This window comes from Nelumbo nucifera, chromosome 4 (assembly GCF_055504915.1).
Source record: "Nelumbo nucifera cultivar China Antique chromosome 4, China Antique-T2T, whole genome shotgun sequence".
In the NCBI taxonomy this organism is placed as follows: Eukaryota; Viridiplantae; Streptophyta; class Magnoliopsida; order Proteales; family Nelumbonaceae; genus Nelumbo; species Nelumbo nucifera.
This window is the reverse complement of record NC_142652.1, coordinates 8,813,372-8,830,384: the sequence shown is the minus strand read 5'-3', so window position 1 is coordinate 8,830,384 and position 17,013 is coordinate 8,813,372. Positions and strand designations below refer to the sequence as shown.

The 17,013-nt window shown below is 40.0% G+C and overlaps 1 protein-coding gene across 1 annotated transcript; it reads left to right on the top strand.

Annotated features, from left to right (window-relative positions):
• Nucleotides 1–1,836: 1,836 nt before the first annotated feature.
• LOC104591500 (S-adenosyl-L-methionine-dependent methyltransferases superfamily protein) lies at nt 1,837–16,626 on the top strand. Its single transcript, XM_010250345.3, has 9 exons — nt 1,837–2,301; nt 2,379–2,440; nt 2,627–2,678; nt 14,003–14,117; nt 14,280–14,374; nt 15,465–15,571; nt 15,692–15,806; nt 15,900–15,941; nt 16,083–16,626. The coding sequence occupies exons 1-9, from the start codon at nt 2,101–2,103 to the stop codon at nt 16,152–16,154; spliced, it is 861 nt and encodes a 286-aa protein (XP_010248647.1). The 5' UTR covers nt 1,837–2,100; the 3' UTR covers nt 16,155–16,626.
• The last annotated feature ends 387 nt before the right edge of the window (nt 16,627–17,013 follow it).

Here is a 17,013-nt window from a genome sequence, read left to right as displayed (position 1 = left end):
GCCCACGGCCCACGGCCCACGGGAAATGACGATGATCCTTTTTTTTTTTTTTTTTGTGAGATGAAATATTGAAATTAGATGTGGAACATCAACTTCAAGAGTGTTGATAATTACATAGTGAGAGTACTTAATAAAGTGTCTAGCTTTCTTCTAAAGCTTTTATAAATAGAACAGTCTTGTGACACCTAAAAACAACACTCAAGCAACAAGAAACTGCATGGCAGTGCAGGACGTGAGAGGGTCAAGAGAGGAAAAGGTTTGTGCTTTTCTAATTAATTTGTTAGGAACAACTGCAACAATGCATCGGCAAATTAAGATATTCATGTGCCCAAAGTAAAAGATTTGAACACCATTTTTTATTTATTTAGGGTCAGTTTGGTTTGTCATCGGAATCGGAATCAAAATCTTTTAAAATTGAAATCGAAATGGTCTTTTTCCATAAACTGTTTGGTTTAGATAGGAATGGAAATGAAAATTGGAATCAGCAGGAATGAGATTTCATTCCTAAGGGAGAGGAAATGATCATTCCCTCAAATGAGGGGAATGAAAATGAGATTTTAATTCCATCCAGCCAAACAGTTGGAATTCAATTCTGATTCCAGACTCCTATTCCCATGAATCAAACGTGGGGACTCGGGTGGGAACAAAGTTGGGTGCATGTAACAGTTTTAGCCTTACCACGGAAAACCTATGGTTACATAAATTTGATCTCAGTCTCCATTTTAGGTGGGATATAAAGTGACCATCTCACCTACTGGGTCATCAACATTTCAACAAGATCACTTTAATAATAAGTTATCATTATATTTAATAGTTAGTGATGTATGTTTTTAGTAAATTTCTTTCAACAATACTATTGTCCAATAAATAATTTAGAATTGGATCACTACATTTAATCGAATTCTAGGTTCAGAGTATTTATATGTTTATGCCCTATATCGTTTCTTAGGCCCCTTATTATATCAGGCATACTGTATTTTTTTTTTTTGGATTAAAGATAATTATATTATAGAAGAAACAGAAGATACAAAATCTTATTGGGCAAGCTTTAAAGATAATTACATGGACTGGATCTTAACCATGTAAGTTTTTCTATATGATATGAATGAAGGATCTTTCTTTGCAAAAAAAAAAAAAAGAAGATCCAGTCCAGCCAAGCCTGAAAATAGACTCAACTATTAAGGCCTTTAGCTGCTAAGCTATGGGCCACACTATTTGGTGATCTATGAACAAAGGAGAAAACAGCATTCCAGTTCTTTAGACAGATTCACAATATCCTTGACAAGGAAGAAAGCATCCCTAACCACTTCAGCATTTCCTTGGTTTATAGCATTCACAAGAAATTGACAGTTACTTTGGAGTTTGGATCACAAAAGATAAGACCTACAACCTCAACCTGGGGATAATCTGGACATTGGAGAATAGCATAAGGATGATCATCTGAATGATCACATTTCCCAACCCAAAATGAGCCACAACCACGTTTCCATATTATGATCATCTGAATTGAATGGAACCACGAGTAGAAAGGGCTTGCCAAAAAAAACAAGGCTGCCATCCTTGTGGGGAAGTCAGGCAGCCACTGACGTCTGCCTCAGTTTTAGAATTGCACAATCTCCTAGTCCTAGCTGCAAAAATATCTAGATTTAACAGAAAAAAAAAAACACTATTTCACCAATATGATTAGTATGAAGAATTATAATATTAACTTGAAATTGATCCAATTTTTAATCGGATTTTATTATCCCATCCGAAAATTCGATTTCGAATTCGAATTCGGATCGGATCATGATCCGGTCTATTTACACCGCTGCTAGCCTACTAGTAGGTTACGTATTTTCGACGGTCCAACCGCTGATTCTGGAGGAGAAACCCGCCATTATTCGTTCCCACTGGACTGAACTCCGAGGAATCCTAGAACCTGGTAGTAGCACCGGTAGGACGGTAGTCCGGAGAGCCTTTCTTCACTCTCTTGAGACCGGGGGCGGAGGGGCCGAGGGGCCGAGGGGGAAGGAGCCGCGGTCCGCCGGACGGAGAGCAGAAACTCGTGTAACCACCAAAGGTAAACAAAAATCAAGTCCTGAAGGCCAAGCCCCGAGGATGGAGGTCGGGAAACGGAAGCGGGAGAGGAGGAGGCGACGGAGAGCCCGAAAATCTTCCCGCGAACACAACCAGAAGAGGAAGGAGGAGGAAGTGGCTCACTTAGAAGCCCAAGAGGAAAATTCCGCTATTGAACCCGAATCGAAACGGCGGAAAACCCACACAGTAGGGCATTCCAACGCCTCCAACTTTCTCGACAAGGTCGTCTCTCTCTTTCTGTGTGTGTGTGTGCGTGTGTGTGTTGGGGCGATTTTATAATGGTTATGAGTAATGCACAGATGCGAGCTAGGTTGTCAGGAGGTCATTTCAGGATGTTAAATGAGAAGCTGTACACCTGTAGGTATAAAAACTTCACTGTTTGTTTTAGGTTTTGTGATTCATGTCCCTATAGTCTATATTTACTTTATATTTTGTAAGTTTCTCATACTGGTAATCTTCATTGGGGTTAATTTGAACGAGAATTTCAATCTATTTGGGAATAGAACCTTATTAATGGTACTCGTGGTTTTGATTTCTTTCCCCTCAGCGGAGACGAGGCTCTTAAATTTTTTCAAGAGGATCCTGCGCTATTTGATGTTGTAAGATCTTGTTCTCCATAAATAATTTATTTACGCTTTTTGCTTTTCTTGCTTTGGTTCAAATACGAAGATGAGTACATGTGTCGTAGATCAATTATGTGAATGCAGAATCCTGAATTATGGTTTATAACATCCTTTTTTTTATGGATAATTAACATACTGTTTCATTATGAACTCATACTTTGCTAACTACTCGGATATATGCTACTTAAAAAATAAGTTATTCGTTGGGACCTGCAAGCCTGCAACCTGTTTTGTTTACTTTATTGGAATAACTACAAGTTCAGGCCTCAATGTTGACTTATGCTCTTGAAATAGTTTGAGCTCCTGCTTTTTCTGTTAACGACTGGTGCCTCCCATAATAAAGATAAAAAGAAAGAAATATCATTTTGTTGCATGTACATCAATGAAGAAAGGTGGTGTCAGCGATCATCTCATTTGTATGATGGACAGGACATTCCTTGGCAAGTGGCTTTGGCACATTGAGACCAATACTGTAGGATTCAGAGGTGAATAATTAGCAGTAAATTTGATTGTTCTGATCTGGACTGTGAATCCTCTGCAGTCATTAATCATTATGTCTAAGGGGATGATTATATTGAAAGGAGTAATGCAGATTAGGGACAAATTCTTCATAGCATGCATTCCAGGTGAGATTACTGAGATTACCCATGTACACTTCTGGAGTGACAGCTGGTATATGGCAGATCACTTGCCTCAGTTTATGGTTTATTCAACCTTGCTCTTCTACAGGATGCCACCATAGAAGACTGCTATGAAGTTGTGCAGGTTAGGTGGTGTGGTCTTCTTGCTTGCAATGTCATGTGAATGATTGGGAATCTGATTCATGGTAACCATGTTTGAGTAGTTAATCAGAACTAGAATTAGATGGGGAGGGGAAGATACTAGGTTGTGGAATGCAACAACAATGGAGCTTTCTTCGTGGTCATTTTTTTATTCTCACCTAGGCCAGCTTATTGTATGGAATAGACTGTTGGGTAGTTAAGAAACAGCATCTCCAAAAAATGAATATGGCAAAAATGCAATTGCTTAGATGGGTGAGTGGTAAGACTAGAAAGGACAAAGTTAGAAATGAAGTCATACAAAGGAATCTAGGAGGTGGTTGTAATACCAAGACCCATATGTAGTGACTTCAAACTCTTTTTTTTTTCTTTTTGAAAGTAAATTTCTGTTGCTAATCAAAAAAAAAAAAAAGAAGGAACCTTGGAGTAGCTCCAATAGTAAACTTCTGTTGCTGATTAAGAAAAGGGTACCTAAGAGTAGCTTCAATAGAGTATAAAATGAGAGTAGATTGAGATGGTTTGGTCACGCACATGGAAAACTATATACAGCACCTGTTCAAAAAAGTGATCAGTTATAAGTTGAAAGGACTAGAAGAGCTAGGAGCAAACTGAAAAGGACTTGGGTGCAAGTAATAAGAAATTATTTAAGCACCCATAATTTAACAATGGATATGGCACTGAACAGAATGGAATGGCAAAACAGGATTCATGTAGATGACCCCATGATCTCTAGGGGGAGAGTTATTGTCTTTTTTGTTTTTTTGATCAATAACCACAGAATTCATTAATATTGGAAAAAAGTTACAGGGAAGAGGAGCTAAAGAATCTTAACTCCCCAGAACAGAAATACATCCAAATTAAACACTCAAAACCTTACAATTGAGCCCAAAACCCAGAATTTCTAAAAACTCCTTGCCTAGCCAATCCATCAGCAAAGGAACTAGCATTTCTTTTAACCCAAGTACATAGGACTTCCATATCCTTAATCAGCCACTTGAATTTTCTTTTCTCATTGCTGTAGCTCCACATCTTGGAAGTGTCTTATTTCAGCCAATCCACAACAACCGCAGAATCTCCTTCTATAATCAATTTCTTAATTTTAATTTCTTTGGCTCTTTGCACCCCTTCCAGCATTGCTAGCACCTCAGCCCTCAAGGAGTCTCCCACTCCAATTGGACTAGAGAACAAAACTGTTACATTACCTCTCTCATCCCTTAGGACCCCCCCAATACACAGGCCCTGAATTCCCCATGCTACTGCCATCAAAATTTAGTTTGATAAACCCAGGAGGTGGAGGGTTCCACATGAGATTCAAATTCTTCTTCCTTGTAACTGAGCTAGCAACTTCTTTCCACTTTCTTAGCAAATCGTTTGTTGAAAAATCTGTAAACTCCTTCATTGTCTTCAGCCAGTGTATTACTCTTATATGAATCAATTCTACCATATTTTCCAAGCTTCTCTCTTTTCCAAGAAGATTCTTGCATTTTTTCCTCCCATAATGTCCAACAAGCAATAGCTCTCACGCATCTCCACATAATTCTTGATCTTTTCGTTGAGCATTCAATAGGTGAAGAGGAAAATAAGCTTTGCAGGCTAGTTGGAGGTGTCCACTTGCACCCAAATAAAGAAGCAAACCAATCCCAAATATTTGTTGCCAAAACACAAGATATTATTAAGTGGTACCCAGACTCACCAGTAGCTTTGCATAAAACACAACAGTGTGGAGATAAACAACTATTGGGTCATTTTCTTTGAAGTAGGTCAACTGTGTTGATTCTTTCAAGGAAAACTTCCCAACAAAAGCTCCCAACTCTCGGAGGTATAGGCGTACACCACACTTCCTTGACAGGGAATGATAGTCCAATAGGAATTTCTAGTTGTATCAGGGCTTTAAAGAAGCATGCACAAGTAAAGGATCCAGAGGGAGACAAAGACCAGATCCTACTATCTGTCTTTGTGGGTTCCAAGAAAATCCCATCAAGAATGGACAAAAGAGAAGAAACATTATCCAGTTTTGCGTCCCTGAGTGCTCTTCTCAAACCCAAGTTCCAACCAAACCCGAAATTTGAGTTTGAGGAAACGAGGAAATTGGTAATTGGTTCATTTTTTAGGGTGGAGATTGCAAATAGAGTCAGAAATTGTTCTTTCAAAGGGGTCTCCCCAACCCAAACATGTTCTCAGAACTTTATGAGATTACCTGAGTGTAAATCATACCCAATCCAAGGAGAGAAGAGAGGCAAAATATCTTGAATGGATTTCCATGGTGATGCTCTTGTAGCCATAGCCAGAATCCCAGAGTCCCAACCATTCTCTGCAAGCCCGCGAATACTACAAATTATCTTAGTCCACAGTTTCTCCCTCTCCAAAGAAAACCTCCATAGCCATTTCCCTAGCAAAGCCAAATTCCTCTTCCTTATATTCCCAATGCCTAGCCCTCCATTCTGCTTATTCCTACACACCATCTCCCATCTAACCCTATGATCCTTTTTTTCCTCTCCCGGCTACCACAAGAAGTCCCTCATTAATTTTTCCAACTTGCTAGCCACCCCTGCGGGCACCTTAAAGACTGAAAGGTAATAGATGGGCAGATTAGCTAGGGTAGACCTGATTAAGGTAATTCTTCCCCCAAGAGATAGGTAGTTTTTCTTCCAAGAAGCAAGTCTCTTTTCAAACCTCTCCACTACAGGAGTCCAAAAACTTCCTTTCTGAGGATTATCTCCTAGAGGAAGACCGAGGTAAATCAAAGGCCAATTCGATACTCCACACCCCAAAACATTTGCACATTCAAGGATCTCACTTCCCCCATATTCGCACCTACAACACTTTTTATCAAAATTAACTTTCAGATCGGACATTTTCTCAAATAGTTGCACTGTAAGTTTCACATTCCTTATCCAATTCATGTCCCCCCCCCCCCTTACAAAACAAAATCGTATCATCTGCAAACTGCAAGTGTGTTAATGGTATACTTTCCCTGCCAACTCTCCATCCCTTAAATAGCCCTCTAGAGTCTGCCTTAGAGATTAAACTCCCTAATACTTCAGCAACCAAGGTGAACAAAAAAGGAAAAAGGGGGTCTCCTTGTCTTATTCCCCTCAATGCTGGGAAGAAATCTACCACCATTTCGTTCACCAAAATAGAGTAGTGGCAAGACCGAATACACCCCAACGCCCATCTGCACCATCTATCTCCAAACCCAAAATTAGTCATCACCTCCAACAAAAAGGACCAATTTACCAAGTCATAAGCTTTTTCCAAGTCTAGCTTACAAACCACCCCCTTCTTCTTAGATCTCTTGAAATCCTCCACATTCTCATTCACTATGAGAATTTGATCAGTGATTTGTTTGCCCCTCACAAAAGCTCCTTGATTATTTGAAATGATGGTATTGAGCACCTGTCTAATCCTGAGGGACAAAACCTTTGCAATGATCTTATATAGACTGTTCACTAGGCTAATAGGTCTATAATCCCTTGGATGTGTTGCCTCTCTCTTCTTGGGAACCAAAGCAATAAATGTGGAATTCAACCCCAGGTTAATCACTCCTCTTCTGTGGAACTCTTCAAAGACCATCATAAGCTCTTCCCTCAAAACCTCCCAACAATCCTGGTAGAATGCCATCGTAAAACCATCTGGGCCCGGAGCCTTTGATCTATCCATGGAGAATACTGCCTCCTTAACCTCCTCCACCTCAAATTTTCTCTCCAACCACTCCCTATCTTCTGATCTCAGCCTTGGCCAATCCATCCCCTATTACTTAAGGGTTTTCTATATATAGCCCTAAAGTGGTTAGCAAACTCCCTAGCAATCTCCCCCTGATCAGATAAGGTTATCCCCTCTATTTCCAAGTTTGAAATAAAATTCTTCCTTCTTCTCCCACTTGCCAAGCAATGAAAAAATTCTGTATTCCTGTCCCCCTCCTTCAACCACCTACACCTTGACTTATGTTTCCAACTGATTTCCTCCTTAAATAATTCATCCTCCAATTGTTTCCGTAGATTCCACCTCTGTTCTTTGTCCTCTTGTGTTAAATCTCCCTTCCCCTCCTTCCTATCCAGCTCTTCCAATTGATCAATTACAGTTTGCTCTCTTTCTTCCAACCTCCCAAATTCTAAGTTGTTCCATTCCTTGATTTTACCCTTCAATAGTTGTAATTTGTTATGGAACCCCTTCCATTCTACTTCAGGGTCACTCTCTAACCACCACTCCTTGATTTTATTTATAAAACCTGGGTGAAGTAGCCACGTGTTCTCAAATCTGAATGGGGCAGGCCCTGTGCTTCCTATCTCTTCCACACCAATCATGATAGGCCAATGGTCTGAAGTTACTCTTGGAAGTGCTCTAGAGGCCAAGCTACCCCAATGTTCCTCCCAATCCATCGAAAAAAGAAACCTGTCCAACTTAGAGCAAATGGGATTCACTTGTAAATTGGACCAAGTTAACTACTGCGAGCCAATGGAATCTCTTTAAGTTCAAAGCTTTCCACAAATTGATTAAACTTCCTCATGCTCGTGGTCACTCTCTGTCTAGGATTATTTGTTTCTTCCAAAAACCTAATTACATTGAAATCGCCTCCTAAACACCACGGTCCATCCCATAATCCCCTTACATCCCCCAATTCTTCCCATATATTCCTCCTCTCTCTATAATCATTAGGTCCATAGACATTTGTTAACACTCATTCAAAGCCATCCTCCACCTGCTTAAATTTCAACTAAACTGAGAATTGACCTATTAATTCCTCCATTGCTATACACACCTCATTCTTCCATAAAGTTATTATTCCCCCAGCAGATCCCCATGAAGGTGCAGTAGCCCAACTAACTCCCCTAGCTCTCCATATACTCCTAGCCCACCTAGCATCAAAATCTGCTCTTTTGGACTCCTGAATCATAATTATATCCGGGTTAATCTTTTTGATTGCCTATTTAATTACTGCCCTCTTCCTAGCACTACCCAACCCTCTAACATTCCAGCTGACAATTTTCATTTTACTGTCTTATTTTTCCCCTCAAACCCATAGACTCATTACTTTATCCCCTTCCTCCTATTCCCCTTGATACCAGCATTCTTATCCCCTCCAATATCTCTCATCAATCTTTCAACCTCATTCAGTTTTCTCTTCCTCACCTTACCCCCTTCTTTCTTTTGCAGAAAAAATTTGAGATCATTTGGGTCTTTTAATTTGCACCTCAGTTTCCCCACGAAGGCTGCCACAATATCCTCACTATTCACCTCCATAGACTCTTGCTCTTCAGAGCCCCCATCCTCGTTTATTTCTTCACCTCCTCCTACCCCCGTATTCTCGTTTCCTATACTTAAATCTTCCGTCCTCTCCTTTTGTGTGTTATTTTCCCCAAGCTCATCCACTTACCTCCTAAAAATTTCCCAAAGTCTTGTATCTCTATCTCTACCTTCCTCTTCCCCTTCACCTTTACCCCTACCCTCACCACTTCTAATCCTCTCCTTTGTTTCCTCTTCTCCACCACAGGCTTCATCCTCTGGAATGGGAATGGGATCTGGGACAGTAGGCAACAGACAATCATTAGTAACACAAAACGAATGGACGTAGATTCCTGAGTTTTGCTGAAGTCGAGGAGGGTTACAGGGTCTGAAATTGGAATCCGGCACTCCCTGTATTGGTTTGTGAGTGTGTCCTAAATCCTCGAGATGGAACTGAGCTGGTAAATTTCCTTTTGGTTGTAACTCACAGGGACTACTCTTTGTACCCAACTGTTTATTCCTTGCTGAAGCATTCCTGTTTTGGCACTGAGAAGCCTCAAGTCCTTCCTTACAAACATCCTGCCCAGCAAACTGGTTCGGCAAAGGAGCTTCTGTCTTTGAGAGCAGATTTCCTTCCCCTAGCATTTGATTGCACTCTGCTATATTGACCTCCTCTCCTCCTACAATTCGGGACTTCACACCAAAGAGAACTTCATTTCCAGCTTCTTCCAAAAAGAGGCGCCCTAGGTTTAGTGTGTCTTCCACTTCTTCTAGCTGCCAGGTCTCTTCAGTTACACTGTCTAAACTGGTAGAACCATCCGAATCATCTTCTTTGTCAACCCCCTCCACGCTGCAAGCCACCCAATCAATTTCCGCTTCCTTCCCGGCAATCGCACTAGATTGAGCACTCCTTGGAGCTCACCATCCTAAGACGGAATGATCCGTACCTTGCGAATCTTCATCTGAGCGTGCAACCCACTTCAACTGGCGTCTGGGGCCAATCTGCAATGCCTGGTCGAAACCAGCCCTAACAGGCTTTGGTGGAGAAGAAGCTAGACCAGCCTTTCGGTCTAGTGTCGCACGAAATCTGCCCCTACCCACGTGATCACTTAAACAATCATGTGGGCCGGCTAATGCCTTCAACAATGAACCGGGTCTAATCTGGTTTGGTTCAGACTCACCCTTGCGCCCCTTAATACTGACCGGACCACCCCTTCTTTTGGCCACGTCAGCATAGGAAGCCCAGCCCACCTTCTCACCTGTTAATTTGAAAATTTTTTAAAGTTTTCCTCTGCTAGCTTTTCAGCTTCCCCGGAGGGACTTCTCTGCGCGCCCCTGTTGTTCACTACCGAGTGTGCGCCATGTGTATACCAGCCCGCCATGTCAGTATCTTCAACCTTGGAACCTCTTCCCCAAAGAGACGCTTCCACTTCCGAACTAGCCATACACGATACCAGCAACCTTTTGAAAGCACTTCAACCAATCTGGGTATCATTTCTGGTTTCACTCCTGCAACCTTGACCTCGGCAGCGACAAGATCTTGAAGATTAAACTTCATCACAGCTCCTCCCAGCATCGTAACCAGTTTCTCCAAGTTTGGCTCGCTCCACAAGTGAAACGGAAGGCCAAATAGCTTAAGTGAAAAACTTCCCGAGTGCTGTTCCAGTTCGTTACAGAGCGGTTTCCACTTCTGGAGCTGAAGCAAACCCAGTTCGGATTCAAAGGTAGTGAAGTCCTATTCTTCTTCATCAACATCGATTAATGCTTTCCTATCAGAGAATGGCTTCAAAGCTATATTAGCCGAAGTACCTACGTTACATGCCCCTGTGTCCAGCAAATTCCTCCAGTTCTTCACCTCTTTAGTAGCTGTTATTACATTCTCCTCTCCCAAACAGTTTTCTCCGCCTCAATTTGGAATCTCTTAACCTCCACCAGAGGATGATCTCTGTTTTGGAACTTCTTGCACTTCCTCACTTCTGTCCGCTGCTATCTGGGTTATGGGCTCATGCTCACTGGACACCTCCATGTTTGCATCCTGCACCTTTATCAGTCCACCAGCAGTATGTAATAGAAATTCCTGTAACTTATTTGCAACCTCCAACCAGCCCTGTCCCTCCTTCCCTTCCAGAAAGCACACCAACTGCCTTCTATTATCAAATAACTCAGTGACACTAATGAACCAGCCTTTTCCATTCCTTCTCTGTTCTACTTCAAATCTCTTCCTATGAATTTCTAATGAGTTCCTCCAACCTTCTTTCCTTACAGAAAATGTAACTCCATTGATAAACCTTTCAACCACAGTACTGCTGCATCGGTTAGAATTACTGTGGTCCTTCTATCTTCTCTAATTTTCAGCTGGTTTCTACCTCCAGCCCTTCCAAGATCAAGCAAAAATCGCTTGGCCTCTACCTTCAACTCAGTTTTCCACCTGTTCACCTTCTGAAGCAATCCTACACTTCGGCCTCTCTCCATCTCCGTCCTCCAGGACTCGCTCCCTCTCCCGTGTGCTGGCCGTCAGAGGGCTTTGAATCGTTTTCCAATGATGCACCCTTAGATTTCAATCCCTTAACCTTTTACCTTTCCCGAATATCTAACAACCCAGAGATCTGATAGAGAACAAAGATCAGGAAATTAAGTTAAGTAAAATGGGGTTTAGGACTTGCGAAGACTTTGCGACCACAGAGAAACGATAAAACTAGGGTTAGGGTTTCACAGATGCAGAATGGGGGAGAGTTATTGTCTTAAAGGGAATTCGGTCATACCCAGAGATATCCACATTGTCATATACTTATGGCCTATAAGGTGGGGTTCAGTGGTTAGGCAGTACACTTTGGAACCTGCTACCCTATGTTCTTTGTTGGAGTGTGTAGAAGGAGAGAAATGGTTGCATCTTGATCAAAAGATCTAATTTTGTAGATGCTCATTGGCATAATTGAAAGGACTCTAGCTCAGTCATGCTGAATTCTAAAAGAAAAAATTGAGGGCTTCTCTTCTAAATATTTATTTATTTCTGTGATTCATAGCTGGATATAGTTTTTGTATTCTTCTTTTTATGTATAGAAGATTTATGTGTGCATTGATATACATGTAACTCACGATAAGATTTCTTCCCAATAATCAATCTTGATCTTTTTTAACTACGGGCTCTTTGAAAATAGCAAAGGGGAGGTTCTTGCAATCTACTCAGGACCTGCAGGAATTGGGAATTCTTCTAGAACACAAGTATTGGCAGTATTACAGGGTTTGAGGCTGGCAAAATACTCAGAAATTTTCTAGTGCAAGGAGAATCCAAGGTTGTAGGAAGCTGGTGAGGGGGAATAAACAGATTTCTTGACACTATAGACACATCACTAGGGAGGTAAGGCAGTTAGCTACAGAACTGGTGGTATGTTTCAATTGGGTAGAAAGAACAGCAAACAACATGGCAGACTCAATGGCAAAATTGGGGGTGAATAGGGCACAATTTTATTGAGGAAATATACCACAATATTGTACACTTGGAGTTGTATAGATTATTCTAGTCCAACAACATCTTTGTACATGACATTCTTTTTCAATAATCAATTAAATTAAAACTTTTAACAATAAAAAAAAAATCTTTTTTGTCTATGGAGTGACTTCTCCTTTAGCCTGATATGACCTAGACACCATTTATAAACAAAAAAGAAGATTAAAAAAAAAAAGAGAGAAGGTAGTTCAGAGCATTGCTGAACTCTTTGGTAAACTATCTTACTGTAACTGGAGTCGGGAAAATTGATAAAAAATATGAACCACTGGAAGGTGTTGACAATTATAGTCAGCTATTTGGAAAAGGAGTTGTGTGTGTGTGTGTTGTTCTAGGATGGAACTGAAGTACATTATATTGGCTATTTTTCTCATTTTCTGTTTATTTCTATTGGTGTGACAACTTGGCTTTTTAGATTTGGTGGCTTCATCTTGGAAAATCCTTCAGGCTGGGTTTCAATCAGGTTAGGAGAACATTAAAAAAAAAAAAAGAATTTAGCCTTAAAGGTGAATGGGAAATACTGCTGAGTGGCGAGTGCTAAACTTAGTCATTGGGTTGACAGGCATGAGAGTGCTAGTTTGAGAATGAAAATAGCCACTCTGCACCAAGAAAAAAAAAGCAAAGGTTAGGTCTATATTTGATCTACCTCTTCCAAGGCCCCAGCTAAAGGCCCTTTGTCTGCTTTAGTTGTTTTGGAAGTTCACTGTATCATAAGACATGGGACCACCCCAAATAGTTGTGTTTTTTCCCATCGGCCAACATTTTGTAGATCCCCAAGGTCCCTGATGTACTGAAGTTGGTTCTTTTTTATTCAATTGTCACAGAAACAAGTAAACCCATGATATCACCATTTCTATGCTTTTCTATTGTCGCAGAAACTGAAGTGGGTTCTTATTGATTCAATTGTCACAGAAATGATTAAACCCATGATATCAGCATTTCTGTGAAAAGGGCAGCCCAGTGCACAAGGCTCCCACCAATGATAAGGTGCATGATGATCCCAACTAGTTGTTTTTCTTCTCATTGCCAACATTTTATGATTCCCAAGGTCCGTGAAGCCCTGAAGTTGGTGCTTATTAAACCAACTGTAACACAAAGAACAATTAAAGCCATGCTATCACTATTTCTATTGGCTACATCAGTGTTTTCCACCCATCGTTGATCCAGCCAGTTGAACTGTTCAAACCATCACTGGGCCATGATTCTGGGTCTGGTTCTCCCAAAACCTGGTCTTTGGTTAAAAACCACCCGACTCGGGCAGTTGACCCATTCGACCTGGTCGCCGGGGTCACGGGTTGCACAGTCAATGTATGTGCAAGCTTTCGGAGGCCATAACGTTGTGCTCAGATATCCAATTGGGGTGATCTTTCTTTTTAACATTTTTTAAAAATAAAAAAATATAAATTAAGCATAAAATAATATTTATATATACATATATTACATCTAAAAATAATTATACATTTTTTATTGATAAAATACATGTTTATACACACAGTGTGTTACATGTGCTGATGTGTAATGGCTGACCCGTTCGACCTCGACAATCGAACCAGTAACCTGTGCCTGGAGGCAAAAACAGTTCAGCCTCCAGGTCGGTTTTTAAAACATTGGTCTGCATACTTTTTTGCTACTAGTATGAAAGATATCTTTTTGCATAAATAATCCCAAATGATGCTTACCTCACTCTTTATGTTGGTTACCACCTTGCTTTTGCATACTTTTTTGGCTTGTTTCTATATTGTATTGACTTGATCTCTTAATATGAATGGCTGTAAAATAACCTTATGCACCAGTATCATGCAGGATATCAAGAGCAAATGTCACATTGGCCAGAGCAGCCAGTCAATATCATCACTAATTGGCTTAAGGGTCAGAGTCCTTCTTTGACAGTTGCTGATTTTGGCTGTGGTAACAACTTTGAAACTATGAAGAATCATTATTTTACCCTTTTAAACTTACATGTGTTGGAATGGAAATTCACTCATGACATCCATACCTGAATGATTCACACACTGGCTGGTTACATCTTTTGGTTACTGTTTAAATTTGCGTCTTTTGATTGTATTCCAGGGGATGGACGCCTTGCAAGAAATGTGAAGAATAAAGTCTTCTCCTTTGATCTTGTGTCAAATGACCCTTCAATAATTGCTTGTGATATGTCAAATGTATGTGCTTTCATTTGAAATCTTTTTAGATTGCTTATTGAATAATGTTCCACATTCAATCGATTGCTGTTTCCATTTTTGCTGTACATTCAGAAGACAAAAATTAGATATTAGTTCTCCTATTTAGTTTAGTTAATTCTTTTTCTCGTCAGTAGCTTAGGATTTGCAATTCACTCAATATGCCAATTCTTATGTTTATTCCTTAATATTCTTTATTTCTGTGAGATAGTATTAAGGCCCTTCCTTTAAGACCTTTAGCATGGTCCCCTCCCACTGTTATCAAGTAAAATTATTACGTCCATCTGACTTATTTACCTACATATAATCAATTTTTTGCAGTGGTTTAGCAAGGATATACTTTAATATGATAGTTTGATGACCAGGGCTTTGTCACGTGCTTTTTCTATAGATTCTTTTGATATTTACTAGATAGGCCCTGTAAATGCAAGGCATGGACAGAGACTTGGTACTTTAGGGCATGATCCAATTAAAAGTGAAGTTGACAAAAATAGTTCCTTATTTGTTCTTGGTTCTTCTTATTAGAAGGGGATACAATTATAATTAAATGGATTCATTAGACAAAAGGGTATTGAACCAAAACTTAGGTCAATAAGAAGGTACTCAATATTCATTCTTTTTGTACAGGTAACAATGGGCTTCAGGATTTTCTCTTATTTCCATATGAATCTTAAACTGTTTCACCTGCCTTATGAATCTTACAATTTGAACCCTATGGTTCAAGTAGATGGCTCTAATAAAGCCAGGGGGGAAAGACCAAAGAAGCACGGTCTTAAGTTGATGATGTAAGTACTTGTAATTTGACATAAGACATGGCTCTCGATAGAGCACAATGGTGGAATGGGATTCATGTAGCTGACCCTAAATAGACTTGGTTAAGGCTCAATTGAGTTTGGCATAGAAACATTGAACTAAAGTATTCACTGTTGTTGATTATGTTTCTGGATTTCTGCACTTGGGCTTCTGACATGCATTTTCAAAATTTTTAAATCCGTACACACTTTGGTGCCTATTGATAGATGGTTTACTTTTTAAGAAACATTCTTCTACGAACATGTTCTGTTCTTCACAGACACCCCTTGACTCTTCATCAATTGATGTTGCTGTGTTCTGTCTCTCTCTGATGGGTACCAATTTCCCAAGTTATTTACAGGAAGCACACAGAGTTCTGAAGCCATGGTGTGCACCAGATTGATCTAATGCTTTCTCTTTTTCTTTTCTTTTTTTTTATTAGATATGTTCTTCTCAAGTTGTCTATACTTTCTAGGTCATGACCAGAGTCTCCCTTTCGTTCTGCAGTGGCTGGCTTTTGATAGCAGAGGTGAAAAGCAGGTTTGATCCAAACAATGGTGGAGCTGACCCTAATGGGTTTTTGAAAGCTGTCTGTGAACTTGGATTTAATTCAGTATCTAAGGTAACAAGGTTATTCATGAACATGATGTTCCAATTTGCAACCGACTAGGCATTCCATTTAGGTGAGGTGCTAATTGGTCCATATTATGTGCAGGATTTCTCAAATAAAATGTTTGTCTTGTTTTTCTTCAAGAAGGTATGACAACCCAGTCTTGTTTCATGTGATGACTATCTATGGTTTTGTATTTGAGATCTCGACTTTTTCATGGAATGGTAGGGATAACTGGAGATGGAATTCACCAAGTCGTTCTAACTTCTAACTGTTGCATTTTTGCAGAAAAAGGCAAGTCCAGAGACAAAAGAAATTGAATGGCCTGAGCTGAAGCCTTGCATATATAAGCGTCGCTGAGGCAGAGTTGTCTACTTATTTCGCTAGGGTGCTGAACAGCTGAAGTAGAAAAAGCCATTCCCATTGCTCCAGGATGCTAACAAACTAATACAGATGCCAGCATGTGGGGCAAGTCCTGCATTTGCAAGCTTAATTCTTATAAAAGCATTGATGATCTATACTTACCTGCCTTTTACTAGCCAGTACTAGGCACAGAATGATTCATGAGACCATTCCAATTGAAGGTCATTGCCTGAGATCTCGATTATTTCGAAGAACCCGACCTTTTATCTCCTTGTTCTTGTATTAGAATTCATTTACCAGGCCAGAAGTGAGTAATCTTTGGAGATGGATATAACCGTGTTCAACGGTTTGTGAGTGGACCAACCAGAAGAGATTAAAAATCAGGCTACCTTTTTTGTTTTTTTTGACCTGGCCAGACTATATTGATGATCACGATCTTACATCCCCTGCCTAAAAAATATTTATCACATATTTTTTTGGCCTTTTTGGTGGATACTTAAAGTGAGTTTTTTTTTTGGCCGGACTATACTGGTGATTACGATCTTACATCCCCTGCCTAAAAAATGTGATAAATTTTGGCCGGACTATACTGTTTAATAAATGGGGCTTAAAACTAAGATCCATCTAGGAGTCGCTTGTCTTACCAAAAAAAAAACAAATCTAGGAGTCGCTTTGCTTTGCATGGGGGTATTCGCGAATATGCAACTAGTCTCCATATTAATTGATTCCAATCATTTTTGAGAAACGGAAAACATTTGATGTGGGCCGACACTCGATTTTCAAATGGCTCCCATTTATTGCATCAGCAAAAGAAGTTAATAGTGCCCTCCAAAATAAACAAAAAGAAGTTAATAGA

Excerpts from the sequence above, each read along its gene's own strand:
- LOC104591500 (XM_010250345.3), top strand. The coding sequence starts at position 2,101 with ATGGAGGTCGGGAAACGGAAGCGGGAGAGGAGGAGGCGACGGAGAGCC. Across the intron at positions 2,302-2,378 it reads CCTCCAACTTTCTCGACAAG|ATGCGAGCTAGGTTGTCAGG; the intron begins GTCGTCTCTCTC and ends AGTAATGCACAG. Across the intron at positions 14,118-14,279 it reads AGTTGCTGATTTTGGCTGTG|GGGATGGACGCCTTGCAAGA; the intron begins GTAACAACTTTG and ends ATTGTATTCCAG.